At 41.8% G+C, this 15,482-nt stretch overlaps 1 protein-coding gene across 1 annotated transcript; it reads right to left on the bottom strand.

Moving 5' to 3' along the window:
- Positions 1-235: 235 nt before the first annotated feature.
- On the bottom strand, positions 236-15,482 carry rnf144b (ring finger protein 144B). Its single transcript, XM_051406318.1, has 8 exons — positions 15,140-15,482; positions 11,269-11,540; positions 9,489-9,593; positions 8,256-8,316; positions 6,193-6,406; positions 3,967-4,111; positions 3,669-3,758; positions 236-1,372 (listed from the first exon to the last, which is right to left on the bottom strand). Exons 2-8 carry the CDS (start codon positions 11,458-11,460, stop codon positions 1,205-1,207), a joined length of 975 nt encoding a protein of 324 aa, XP_051262278.1. The 5' UTR covers positions 11,461-11,540; positions 15,140-15,482; the 3' UTR covers positions 236-1,204.

Here is a 15,482-nt window from a genome sequence, read left to right on the forward strand (position 1 = left end):
GGTATCAAATATATTTCACCTCCATAAGCAATCATCTAAATTTCTGATTTATTTTACATGCTTGCTTTTACTAAGTGGACAATGAATCTTTATCAATCTTTTATCAGAGGCAACAACAATATATTTAACTTCTGCTATGTCAACTTCCGTGTACTCTCTTGTCACAACCTTTTTGCAAAGACAAAAGTGAAGCAACGAGCCATGAAATGATAAATGTCCCTGTAGAAAAACATAGTACCACCTGATGCATGTTTATTTCAATTACAATGGTGCTTTTATAAAATATCTGATGCAGAAACATCAACAGAAACGTAGAAATTATAACAGGATACCACACACACATAACCCATAAATACATATTAACACACACTTTAGAAAAGTACACATTATCCTTTAGAGCCTTTGGTCTGGAACATATGCCAGGTGGAAACAACAAACATTTGCAGAAGGGAAGTTCTCTGTGCACCATTGAAGCCCTATCATATTTCATATCAGTACAGAATATACAGTGCACACATGACACCGTTTGCCTTCTCCCATTGTGAATGTTTTGCATCGTTTAGGGATTTAGGATCCTGTGTTGTCCTGACGGTTGTCCATTTCCATAATGCTAAAATTTTTGCATAAGATAAAGATAGAATGGAAGGCAAAACAAATACGACCAAGCACCAGGCACTGTAGAGTGAGGCACTTGAGCACCTAACACCTCTGGTTTGGCATCATGACGTTCGGCACATGAAGGTGGCATTGCACTTTGAACTGTGTGTGTGTGTGTGTGTGTGTGTGTGTGTGTGTGTGTGTGTGTGTGTGTTTATCTGTGTGAGAGAGAGGTGGGCGATTACAAAAGCCCTGTCCAGGAAAATTCTCACAGCCACCGCCTTCGCCATACTACCTGTTGTGCATCTGAAAACAAGTAGGTGAGTAACTTACATTCATTCTCCCACTATTTACACTTTTACCATATAAAGTATATGCTCTTGTAATTCAAGAGTGATTTTTGAGCAGTTCTCTTACAGAGCTTTAAGATGAAAGTCTGCATTTGTTGATCCCGACAACGTTACTGAACCACCAGTCTGTCGAGTCATGAAAATTTCCTCCATTGTTCCACAACTTTTCTCTTTTTATGCAGCACTTGCACTCTCTCGGTTTCCTTGGGCCTCATGAGATTAGCAGAGTGATCCCGGGCTGATGAGAGGGGGAGCTGCTATGATGCTGATGAGTCTGGCTGGCTGAGGTCCTTCTTCCTCTTCTTCTTCTTCTTCTTCCCGCTGCAGGGCTTGCAGACGCAGCACAGGATGCAGGGCGAGGCCAGCAGGAGGAGCGGAGACGTCACCAGCACGATGATGCTGACCCCCACCAGGATACCCACCACCTGAGGGACAACACAACAACACCTTTAAAGCTGCATCAACAGCTTATATAACACTGGCTCAAATGATTACGTGTAATGTGAAAGGGGTCAATCTTAGTGAGGAACACTCAAGAGAATTATCACCTGACTCTTCAGTGCCATTTTTAGCTTCTTTCAGCTTATTGTTTTGATTGTATGCCCACCCCTTTACTGTTTTGTTTCACTCTCACTGTTCTCATCAACTTCATTTCCAGCAGCAGGCATCTCATATAACCCTACTGTACACTACCTAAACAGCACTAAACAGTAAACAGACAGTGTAAGCAACTAGCTGGTGAACATTTAGCAGCTAAAGAGACAATCATTGCCCTCAGACGTTGGTGGTGAGCAAAACGGAGCTGAAAGCAGAGTGAATATTGGATTTCCATTCATCAGACTGACGGAAACATGGCTCAAAATGAAATGTAATGTTGGTCTGTGTCTGCTGGATGTGTTAACAGTTATGCTGCTTTGATTTGGTGACAATGCAACCAATGGTTATAATATTTAATAATTAGTGATGGTACCTACATACACATAAATCCTTAAAATAGTCATGCCTTGGTGTAATTACTCTAAACAAATGGGACTGTTGCTGAGAAGGCTGGCAGCCTCCATTAGCCTCTACACTGCATTTTATGTCATGTAAGACTATAAAATATATAGTATGTAATACTGTAATGCTTTAGGGTGCTAGGAGGTGTTGCTTCATGGCAACTGACGTCAATGACAAATGGTGAGCATGAAACACTGATGGAAAAACCACATACAAGCAACATACGTTTACGTCATTGACAGTATATATAATGTCAGGGCACCCGTGGGATTATGGGTAGTCATAATCTTGAACCATTCAGATCAGAGGAGAGTCTGCTTAGACCATGATGAAGATATTACTATTCATTTGACATTTAAAATGTTTTTGTATTTATCGTGTAGTACTACATTATATAGCCAAAAGTATATGCCACCCCTGTCTGCATTCTTTTGTGTATGTTTCATCCACGACTGTCTTTTATGGTTTGGGCTTGGCTCCAATGAAAGCAAATGTTAATACTATATACAATATACAATAATATCTTAGACAGTAGTGTGTTTCCAACTTTGAGGTTTGTGTGTAGCCCTTTCTTCTTTGAACATACACAAAGAACATGGATTTCCAAGTTAGGTATGGAAGAACTTGTACAGAGCTCTGACCTCAACCCTATTCAAAACCTGTGGGATGAACTGGAATGCCGACTGCGAGGCAGGCCTTATAGTCCAACATCAGTTTCCGACCTCACTAATGGCTGGTGGTGTGCTGTTATAGCAGCATATTAATAGGTGGTAGAGCAAGTGAGAAGTTCACAGATGGATGTAGTGTTCAGATGTCCATATATTTTTGGCCATGTGGTGTATATGAACAGTCAGTATGGTGATCTATCTCAATCTAAATTTAGTTTTTAGTGCTCTAAATGTACTGTCACTACAGCGGTGTTTGGAGGCCGCTAAGAAGGAGTTACAGTGGCAGAGGAATTTGAGACAGGCAGAATGTAAAACTTATAGGACCTGTTAGGCAAGGGTGTAACCAAGCCTGTCAAGAGTTGTTTTGCAAGGAACAACTGCGCTGTTGTACTATGACTCCCCAGTCATTTAGCAATGTAGAAAAACCGAGACACAATCAGGAGGTTTGCTGCAAACTTGATACTAGTCATGTGATAATGGCATCAGAGCAGGGGAAGTGGAAAGAAAGTAGGTTTGGCGTCCAATTGTAATCGTTTGGTTGCACAGACGACATCATTACAGGGCAGGAGTTTGAGATTAGTGCTGAGATTAGTTCAGCTTAATGTCTGATAGGAGGACTATTTGGGCACACTGGTGGAAAAACAACAAGTTAACACTTTATGGGTCTTTAAATGGAAATTCAGCAATATATTATATATTATTATATAATAAAGGAAGCAGCTGATGAACAGAACAAAGCTGGTTTGTTTTCCAAGTCTGAGTGTGAATGAGAGTCATTGTCCTGCGTGGTCTTCAGCATCGTCCTCATTGGGGAGTATGTCAACAGTGACTAACTGAATTGATGGCCGAACAGTGCAGCTGGGATGGAGTCCAAAATCTTTAACATCCAATCCTGGTAGTGTGATGGCACAGTTTTATTAAAATCAAACCCATGCATGAAATAACCTACCACCCACAGGCTCTGCAGGCTAATCCATTCAGACAATGACAGTGTCACCACAACCCTGAAATTAATACTGTGTGTCTGGCTCTGCTGTCTGCTAAATGGCCTCACCTGCGTTCTGTTCCACATAACTGAGGCCCTGGAGTGTCCCAGCTTGTTTCTGCAAGGCCCCTTATCATAATGCCTCAGGAAGATATCACCCTGCAATTACAAAACGCACATGTTGAGACATGAAATCTACCTTCCAGCAATCACCGAGGATATTCAAACTCAAACTGACAAAAGATAGCGAAGCACAGGCTGCGGTGTTTTAAACTTGGTTATGAAAAGTATAGACAGAATTTAAACAGGTGGCTAGGCAGTAAAAAAATCATCATGGCAGCAGAGTAAGGCAGCAGGGGAGACTCACATCCAGATTCTGCAGGCAGTACCAGCAGAAGGTGTGTTTGCAGCTCTTGCACAGCATCTGCGCACAGCCCTGGTTCCTCTCGATGTAGATACCACACATAGGACACTGCTTGATGGGCATGTCAGAGTCGCTGTCGGAGCGGGCCCTGTGGACGGGGAGAAAGACCCAGAAGCGACATCAGGCATGCAGTTAATGGGGCCACATTGTATAAAGCCACGTAGGCCTCAAGAGTGTGAAATCTTTTTTTAGCAGCGGAGTTAGGGGTCAGCGCACAATTTGAGCTGGGTTAATTATTTTGGGATTCAAATGCATAAGGGAAGCAATCTGTTAGTACAATACAGGGACGTAGCTGCCACTGAAATCCCTAAAGACATGTTTGAGGGTTTCAACAACTGGAAGAGTTTATGTTCTACAATTATTTTTAAAACTAAATTCATCCATGATTATTGCCTATCTGGGGACAGGACAACAGTCTGTGACTACAGTTTTTACATAGTAGCACGGTAGTAGCACCTTATACAGTGGTTACAGCTAAATAGTTAGCAGACAATTCCCTATTTACACCTCCTGCAGACAAACAGCAACATTAGCATTCATTTGGAATAATGTGTTTTGGCCACCTGACTAAACTCACTTTCTATTAGCTCACAACCACCTGAGGGGAATATCTCACTCTTTAGCTAGCATCGCTGGTGCTAAAGAGAGAAACCAAAACAATGACCTAAAATATGCTCAAAACCGGAGCTGTGCAAAGGGGAACTGCAGCGTCGGGTGATCATTCTCTGTTGGTTCGACACCACAAGCAACGCTTTTCACATTGTACAATGTCATTTCCTCCATTGGTAATACAAAAATATTGATTAGAACAGCTTTAAAATGTAGGGTTTTTAAGCCCAAAGATTCAAAGAGATCTGGTGTTGTGGGCATTGACAGCTGGTTCCCCTGTACGAAAAACGGTCAGGGCGCTTTGTAGGCAGTGTTAAGAATGCTGGTGTCATTTTTCTGTTCCAGCGCCAGAAAAATAGAGAAAAATTGCCACAAAAACATTATAATACAACAAGTATTATATCAGCATACTTCTTGGAGAGATGTGAAAAATCCTAATAAGCAGTACCGCTGAAAATGAAGTTAACACAACGGATGTGTCACTTGCTGCTGATGGATTAAGAAACGTTAAAAATCCCTTCCAAACAGCAAACAACATGAACCGATGTCAGACTGAATAATCAAATGAAAAGTGGAAATGGAAATGGAGTCTCAGGTTAGTGTAGAGAAGGCTCTGAAACAACAATGAGATCATTGTGAAGGTAGATCAAATGAATTAAATTAATAAATAAAATGTGGAAATCCTGAAATATTCTGTTGGTTTGTCAAAAACTTTGAAGGGAGTGTTGCACTGGGGGACAGACTACTTATTTCAAATACTGGCTATGGCCCTGATACAATAACATTGTGTTTGACGACTAAACCTGCAGGCTGATGTAAATGTATATCATGCTCTCAAGTTCAAATTTAAAGTTGATTCATTCTCCTCACGCCTGCTCCATCCTCCACAGCACACTGCAGAGACCACCGCTTCACTGCAGTGCGCAGGCTCCTTCTGTACAGTGAACTAACTGGCCCGGTGCCCACCCTCCTCCTCCCTTTGGCACAGAGACAATGGAATTCCAATATAAGTCAGTGACTCCCCAATGACATCAGTCAGTCTGGCAGAGCTACGGCTCGGAGCGGCGCAGTAATGTAGCTACACAACAGTCACGACACAGAGGGCACTGCTGAGGAATACGAAGCTATTAATCCTGAAATAATGTTTATATTCAACGCAGGGCCTCTGCTGGGAGATGAGGCACTACATATTACTTGTATAATCCATTCAGTGTAAATATCCAGATACAATAACTGTCAAGTCTTTTTTTACAATAAATGGAAGCATGTTCCTCATAAAATAAAATAATGGAATTGATAGTGAAGGAACACACAAGGTAGTACATACTATATCTTTAAAAAATTCTTAATATGCCTCCACTTTTGTAGTTTAAATTGAATGGTGAATAAAACCCATTAATGCAATGATTCAGTTACCAGTTTGTTTACAGCAGTAACAAGTGTTTCTTTGTAGACCCCTCCAGGTCCTGAACTAACACACTCATCCTGCTTTCAGCACAGTATCATTTTCCAAGTGCTGCTCAGACTCTGTGGCTACAGGGCAGCGGGCAGCTGACTGACCTGCTTTCATGAGTGGGTGAGGGTGACATCATGGGCTCGAGCTCAGGACAGGTATGTCCGTCCTGCCAGGAGCCTCTGCACCCGGAGCAGAAGGTGGTGTGACAGGTCGGGCAGGGCACAGCAGTGGGCTGGCCCTCGGTGCTCGGCTGTAAGCTGCACACTGCCTGGCATTCGAGCACTGGGCACCAGGCTTTACTGGGGTCCAACTTCACTCCTGCAGAAAGCAAAGAAGGGATGTGACATTTCTGAAGCAGACAGCAAACAGCTAAAATGTTACATACAAAATAAAAGTTTTGCCACTGTCTAAACTTAACTTTCCAAGTAATACTAGCAATTCTATCTGTATCAGTACTATCAGTGCAATCAGTAATACTACTGCTCTGACCTACAGGAAGCTCACAATAATGTGCTTTTCATGTTCCTGCATGGTTTGGGACAAACAAAATTAGGGCTGAAGCAATCAGTTGATTCATTTGTCAAATATTCTCATACATTCACTTATTCCATCTTCTCATATGTAAGGATTTAGATTGATTGATAGATGCTGATTTTGTAAATTGAATATCTTAGCATTTGAACTGTGGATGAGAAGTCATAATTAAAACATCCTGCAGCCCTGAAGAGAATACTGTAACACCGGTTCCTGCATTAACTCTCAACTAGTTAGTTACAGCATTACATTTTGGGATGTGGGTAAAGTAAAAACACAGGTTTCTTCCAATGAAACACATTTTTTACATGTATGAGTAGGTCAAATGTATATTTTCATGAGAATTGACCTAATTAGAATTCAGAAAAGGAATAATACACAACAAGAGTAAGAGTCTACATGCTAAGTGACACTGTGGGTGAGGCTGTGAATTTGGCACTGCTGTGGTTTGAGCTAAAAGCCCAAACCATCAGCATGCCAAGATGCTCACAATGAGAATGTTAACATGCTAATGTTTAGCAGATATAATGTACACCATATTAGTTCAGCATGTTAGCATGCTAATATTTGCTTAGTTTTACAAGAATTTAGTTATAAACCAAAGTATTGGACACATTTTAAGTTAAAATGTATGATGGCGCTGAATGAAAAGTCAGAGTATCGCCAAAGTTATTATCCTGAGGGGGATATGAATGTACCAAATGTCATGGAAATCCATCCAATATCCAAATCCAGATATTTCCACCCAGGCCAAAGCAGTGGATCGACCATCCCCGGTCAGCGTGGCTAAAAATACCTAATAAATGCATTGTTCTCATTTCTAATCGGTTATCAATGAAAGCAAACACATTTCTATGTAGTTTATGAGGACAGAGGGATAAAGGATACTCAAATTTAGAATGCTTACCAAAAAATCTGTTTCACATTCACAACAAAAACTGGAGCTTTCATGATCTGACTCAGATCCCCTTCACCACCTCATACTTTCACTATGAATCATAAGAGAAGGGAAACACTGTTGCAAACAGCCTGTACTTTGCACCTACTTATACTTCCAATATTATGAGTCTTTGGATTTATAGCTGGAGTAAACAATAACTATAATTGGCTTCACAGCGTATTGTTACTGTGCAACTGGAAAAGACCAATATAGCTACAAGGCAAACTAACCTCAGTTTGCAATTTGTAAATGTCAACAGAAACCTATTTCAACAGTTATTCTCCCTCTGCTCTCCAGTTTATGTTTCACTGCAAGACACAGATACAGTTTGCTTTCGCAAACATTGTGGCGCAATCAGTTACACATACAGTAGGTCACACAATTTATTAGCACTGAAAAGCTCATTACTTCCAATTTAACCGAGTAGTTAGATTGACCTCTTGAAGCATTTGTTATTTAATTTCCTGCTGGTAATGTTTGGTTTGACTGAGGGTATTCAAGCCACAGTTTCAGTAATCTCCAGTGTAAGACTGGACCAGAGCGAATAGGAAAAAGGGCAGCGGGCCACGCAATATCCCAGGCATGTGAAGCTCAGCACTCTGTGGGGCTGCTTAAAGCCACCAGCTGAAATGCGACCTGAAATAGCCCACTGCCCTTCACCAGTCATCAGCATGCTAATGCAACAATACCCACCTCTCTCAAACGCCAGACGCCGATACAGCTCCACCTGATCTTCTGGGGCCAAGCTAGCTATCTGCAATCACAGAGTCACATTTTATGCTATTTTCTGTGTGCATGCAAAAGTTTGAAAAATGTAGCATCTTTTTCAAATCCTTATGATGGTCAAGATTAAAATGAGGCTATTTTGTGCAGATGCTGAGAAGCTGATGGTTCAAATATCATCCAGGATCAACTGGTCACCTAGCAACTGCAATTTGCTGCATTAGGATTATTCTAAGAAACCTCAGTAGCTAGTGATTAGCCACGGAGAGAAAGAAAGTGTTGATTACGACATTTTGAAATGAAAAAGACAGGCTGCATTCCATTTTTATGTTGTAGTAAAACCTGCAAGATGACATCTACATACCAGCATGAGAGAGATCTTACAAAGGTCGGTAAATACTGAAGATGTCTGCTTAAACCAATATCAGCTTACAGCAGCAAATTTCAATTAGTTACATTTTCAAGACCAGCAAGCTTGAGAACATTCATTATTTATTACTCCAATCTTTTAAGACTAAAGACAGACTCAATTTTGTATTAAAACTGCTTGCTGTGCATGTTACTTTTCCCCAGTAATTTTTTGGACGTCTTACATCTGTTTAATTTCACTGGTGGATAATGGGGGATGAAAATTCTACAATCAAATCAGTTCTAATTCAGATGGAAGGCCAATGAGCACCAGTTAAAGAGGCTTTTCTTAAAATAAGTGTCTTAATGCAGTTGTATTCAGACAAGGAACACAGATGAGGAACTGAGTAGCAGAATTTCCATTTGTTTGTGAATCAGCAGTTTAAGTTTCTTCGTGGACACACAGTATCTACCATGTGTGGCTGGTCATGGAGTTTCACTTTCCGTATCAGTGCTCAAATGACCTAATGTTACCCGGTCAAAAGCAATGAGAATTTCCTCAGAAATGTCACTAAGGCTGGATACACAGCTTTTTCACAACACATTCGTTTTTGTTAATCCAGCCCACACAATTTGAAAAACACACAGATGGAAATCCAAATGTAGACTTCTAAGGAATTTGCTTGCAGCACTCTGGACTGTAAACAAATATAGATACAAACAGGAGTTTGGAAATTCTAGGGACTTTCCAAAAAAACCTGTTTTCATAAGACATAAGACCACCCTCTGAAGATTCTTTGTTTTATTTCTGTTTTACCCATGATCTACATATCATTGGTTTTGCACAGGGCATACCTCAGAGTCCAGCAGCACTCCAGTCTTTTGGCAGGCCATATCTGGGCAGGTGATGGGTGCCCCCCCACCCTCCGTGATGGCCAGCTGAACATACTGCTGCAAACACTGGAGAGGGTGAAACCAAACAGCAGCATTAGTCTGGATATTGAATTGAACGGGGAGAATTGTACCATAATAATGCATTACAGTGCATGCCCTTGTAAAAAAGCAATACACTTTAAAGATCCCCTCCAGACAAGAATTAAGACATGTATACAAATAAAGTATATAATATAGTATCAAATATATATAATAATAGTTTGCTTGGAACACTAATGTATGTCTGATGTGTTTTTTTTTTCACCAATAACGTATAATTCTGCATTAAAATCCTTAAAAAGGTCCCTTAAAATCTGATGTTCAACGAGCACAGAGAAACTTTCCACCTTCAGCAGATGAATGTGAAAACCTCCTTTTAGTGTCAAACTCTGCACAGACAGCATTCTGCACAATGAAGATCAAACATATGGAGTGGAGGGGAACCTTAACAAAATATCAAAACACATAATTATCTTTACTGTCCACCTTGAGTGAACCATAATACACATTAAAACATGACTCATGAGAAATGTTGCTGTTGTTACAGGTCACACAAGCTGTTGTGAAAACAGGGCAAACTAAATGTCACATAAACATCAGTTCCTTATCAGCATTTACACGTCAAAAGTCTTGTGTTGCCTCAGCCATTAAATGTGGAATACTAGGAGGAACTACTGAACATTGCGCAAAGGGAGACAATTTTGAGGAAGGGAAAACAAAAACATTGAAACATCACTTTTCTTTGGAAATAAATGTGTGTTAGATTTATCTTACATATATACAGACCTGTGCTTATCATGTGCTTTGTCAGGAAGCAAAAACTGACCTGGGATAAAAAAAACAAAAACACTCTGTGCTCTTGAACCAGACTGGAGAAACCAGTTTATAAAAGTCCAACTGATAAGCAAAGGTTTACTGTATCCATTTCCCTCCTCCTTCCCCCGTGACACTGTGTATGTGTGTGCGTTTTATCTGTGTGACCTTGTGCGTGCAACACTGACAACTTGCCTCGCTTCGACAGAGATTAACACCTGCCACTATCTAGCAACCTCACTGTGTCAGGGCATAACATCGACATCTCTGTTTTGATACAGCATGTCATGACAGGAACAGTGTAGTAGCCAACTGTGTTATAAATAATACGGCTCTGTATTCCTGTGATAGCATGTCTTCCCAGAAAAAGCTCCTGGGAATAGTTTGGGTCCCAAAGAGTTGAAAAATGGCAACAGCTTTGATAAATCACCAAACTTTCCAAGGACAAGAAGACAAAGAAAGTCAATGCGAGAGAAAGCTAATACTGTGTTGAAACCACTTCATTTCACTAAAGCTGTAATATGCGAGATTTGCCCATAAAGGGATCTATTTTAAGATCTTACAGCAGGAAGTGGTGCTGCAATAAAGAGGAGCATCCCATTCCAAGTCATTTAAATGCTGGAGATTTGCCAAAATTGCACAAAGAAAAGTTTTCTGTTGGATCACTGAAATCTTCACTGCCTACAGAAGGGACTGAAAGCATGAGCAATATATGAGTCCTTGAATTTCCTAAGACATTAGGCAACCTACTCAGTAACAAAGGTTTGATTTCCAGCCAATGTGTCCTGTTGTGGTTTCCTTGAGCAACCCTGAACCGCTCAAAAAACACATCTGAATTTGAGCATTATCTGCTGTAAACGTCTGAAATATTATGTTCCTCTTTTCTTACCGCGGTGCAGAAGACACAGTTGCAGCTCTGCAGTTCCCTGGTGGCTGCAGGCGGCTCCTCGCTGAGGCACAGCTTACAGAAGACCTCGGGCCCTGGCTGGGGGTTTGTGCCAGCCTTGGGGGTCCCCGGTGGCAAATCCCCGGTTTCCTGGCTCAGGGTGGGAGTCCTGCTGGCCATGGTGGGGCGAGGCATGCAGGTAGAGAAGGAGGGAAGTATCAGGCTGCTCCTAGCCCTTCTGCTGGGGACTCAGAGGAGCTACAGCCTCCATGTTCCTGGAAGAGAAACTGAATTATTAGCATCCATTTCTCTTCAGTGCAGGTGTAACACTTTTCTTCCTCTTTGTTACAGGTCACACAACCACTGCCGGGCATTCTGACAACACTGCACCTTGTTCCATAAAGCTGTCATCACTTCTGGTAACTGGTATACCAATCGTGATGACCTCACCTCTCCCAGAGGGCATCGCCATCATTGTCTGGTTACCTGGGAGATGAATTACTCACTGTTTAAAGCTGCGTGCTTCCTGAAGTAAAATATAATTATGCGTCATTACTGTCAATTTTTCATCATGTCTGTTGTTTCTCCATAAATGGCTGTCATTTTTAAGGCCAAAGTCCAAGGTCTGTGTTTACTGAGCCTACACTTATTGAGCAGCTCCTTATTCATTCTGACAGGAGAAACTGATTGTCAATCGTTTTTGGAAACATGGTAAATACTCGGCTCATGTAGCCATTGCTAGTAGGTACTTGGAAGGTATTTTGTTTAGCATGTAGTGTCAGCACTAAGCAAAATTACAGGGGGTAGAGAGAGTGAAAAAAGGGCAATTCACTCAAATAAAAGGAATGGTTTTAAAAACTTTTTAAATGTACTGAGCGGAAACAGATTTTAACCTATATATAGAGATATTTGGAGTTCAACATTTCTGATCTTCAGTTGTTGCAAAGAGACGACACAATTTGGACAATGTACTAAAGTAACATAGGTCAAATGTATGTTTTAATGTGAAATTACCCTTTTCACAAGAGTTTACAGTCAAGCTTTGTGAGTCACATGTAGCCAAGGCTGAATGAAAACAAGCAATCAGAGCCAAGAAAGATAGTTGATTGTTGATCCCCATTTCCAGGTCGCCACATACAGATACTTTGGGACTCCGGGAATGAGACTAAACAATCAACTACATTTAAACCTTCAACCCAAAGCGTCGAATCAAGATAGACAGGAAAGAGGAAGAGAGAGGGGATGACACGTAGCAAAGGGCCACAGGCCAAACCCATGGCAACTATAGCAAGGACTCAGCCTTGGGTACATGGGGTGCCAGCTTTACCAGGTGAGCTACCAAGGCGCCCCATATTATACAGACCGTCACCGTGATCATATCGTTCAATGAAAATGAGAATATGGATGCAAAAATGATCATTCCCCCAATACAGTGAATCCTATCACAGTATAGGTCAAAATATTCGCCCGAAATTTAGCATGTCATTTTCCAATTTGCACTAAATACAAAATACAGCACAGGCTAATGGGAATATGAATAGTTGTGCAGGTGTTTGGTCATAAACCAAAGTACAGGACTAATTACAATTCTGACCAGAGGCTAGAAGCAGAAGTAGAGTTATTACAATTCATCCTGAGGGGTAGAGGAAGTTGTTTAACAAATTGCATGGCAATCCATTCAGTTCTCCAGAAGTTTCACTTCAGCCACAAACATAAACCTCATGGTAGCGCTAAAGGAGAAGTCAGGGGATCACCAAAGCCATCAACATTCATCCTCTTGGGTGTGTGAATGTTGGTACAATTTTTTGTGCCAGTCCATGCAATAGTTGTTGACATATTTCAGTCCGGACCAAAGTTGTGGGCCGCCCCGCATGGTTAAAAAATACTCAAAAGGTATATTACACAAAAACCATCAAGATGAAATCTAATACTTCCACCATTGGTCCTCAGACATCATGCACTAGTTACATATTTTGGGACAACAGAGCAGAGGTGGGTGACTAAAGGCCTAATCTGGTGTTAAAGGGAACCAAAGTCACCAAACCACAAAAAACCATCCCTTTGGTTCTGTCCAATCCCAAAAAGCATGAGAAATAATAACGCCATAATCTGGGATTTACGATTAATCCTGTAGATAACAGTGGTTGGACACAAAACAGGGTCACACAGGAAACGGTGGCGTTAAAAACACACTCTGCAGCCTGAGCGGCTGTTGAAATCACACATTATCCCACGCACAATGTTCTCTATTTCAGCAGGCTGTTGGCAGGAAACTTTGGAGCAGCTCAGTCAATAGAGCCACCACCAACAACTACCAGTGTCCTAAATTCTTCAGTGAGTGCTCTTTTATTATGTACTATTGATCGGCGGCGGCGTACATGCAGATCACTGGTAGTGGGGCTTGTGTAGCTGCGTGCGTTGGTATTTCTGCACTGTCATGGTGTATCCTCCTGCACTGCTTTTAGACAGGCTGGCTGAGCCGGCTGCAGTCATCATCCCACAATGCTGTCAGCCTGTCCTGTCCTGCCCAAGCATAAGCAGCCCCACGGTGTCACATGGGAAAATAACAGGTCTTGTATCAGATAGCTCTGCCGCATGGAAACTCCAATATGTATTTAATAAAAGCCTTTCATTCCTGAACCACTGAAATGACGTTAAAGTTTCTAGGAACTTGAGATCACCTGGGCAACCATCTGTCAATTGATAAGGCGGGTGGAAGTTTTCTTTTTAATCTAAGAGCAGACGAATCAGATATGTTTGGCTACGAACTGTAGAAGTTCATCAATACGTCATGGTTCATGACATACAGTGAACAGGCTGAAGTTTGCATGAATGAGTCTTTGAATGAGTCTGAATGCTTTTTCAGAAGCAGTTGCACCTTGGATTTGACTACATTTAGATATATTAAATGTCAATACAAAATGCTGACAACCACAGGCTTCAATCTAAAGACATCACTATCAGCACTGGCTCTCAAAAACCCGGCCTGACTGCAGTCCCTGAGCACGCAATTAAAGCCCACAATAAGAGTCCACATTCAAACTAGAGCTACTCATTAATCAAAATGCCCTTGTGTGCTAACAGTTCTTTTAAGGTGTGGAGCTGGCCATTCTGTGATTAGCAGTCCTCCCGGATCAAGGTCTAGATGGCATTCCAGCCACGGGGAGGGGGATCAAAGCATCATTGTTGACCAGAGAGGCAGAAACGGAAAAACCAGATCTGCCCGGTGAAAAGCTGCTGCTGCTTTTTACACAGACTGCCACTGTGTTGGGAAGGAGGCAGCTGGGACTGTGTGCTGGGGGAGTGTGTGGCAGAATTTATATGGCATCATTTATACAGCTGCAATCACTCCCTGTCTGTCTCTCTGGATTTCTGGCCCAGTAACCTGTGTGTCTCTGGGAGGGAGCCAAAAACAAGAGCACAAAAAAAGTTGAAGCACAGCAATATGAAGAAAGTGAAAATGAAAACCTTCATCTAGTGCACACTAGTTTAGCCTGAATCAGTTTGGTGGACACTGAATTAGATTGCTGTGTTAAAGGTATCTTAAAGTAATATTCTGGGAGGACTGTCAGTTCACAGTTATACATGCATGGTTTTCTGCGAGTACACTATTACTATTAACACTGTATTTCTTGTGAGAAAATAATTGTTAGCCTATATCTAATCTGTTACACTGCATGTAAGCAGACCACACATGAAACCTGACACAACTGCATGCCCTTCAAGGTTGCATTCTCGGATACGTGGAAATACAGATTCTGACGCATTTTGGGTGTAATATTTCGTAAGGTGTAAACGTTTAGGGGTAAATGGATGGTCTATGTGATGCAGACAAAAGCCGGATGAGCAGAAGAGAGAGTGGGGGGGGACCTACCTTGCCTGTGGACCACTGGGTGTAGGAGCTGCCTGAGTCCAGATCCACAGCCGCAGTGCTCTTACAGTGACACATGGGTTGATCCAGTCTGTTATAATGAACTGTCAACGCCTAATTCCAACACCGTCCCGCTGCTACCGCCCTCCTCAAACACGCACCGGGCTTACAGAGAAAACTAAAACCATGTTAAACGTCCTGCTCGCTCCTGTCTGGCCTGTCTGTGTGTGTGTGTGTGTGTGTGTGTGTGTGTGTGTGTGTGTGTGTGTGTGTTTGCTCCTGCGTTTAGTTTCCATCCAGGAAGCTGTTCCTGCTCTCTGCTGATCTCCACTCTTGACTGCTCCTG

The sequence above is a fragment of the Dicentrarchus labrax genome, unplaced genomic scaffold (genome assembly GCF_905237075.1).
Source record: "Dicentrarchus labrax unplaced genomic scaffold, dlabrax2021, whole genome shotgun sequence".
Lineage (NCBI taxonomy): Eukaryota > Metazoa > Chordata > Actinopteri > Moronidae > Dicentrarchus > Dicentrarchus labrax.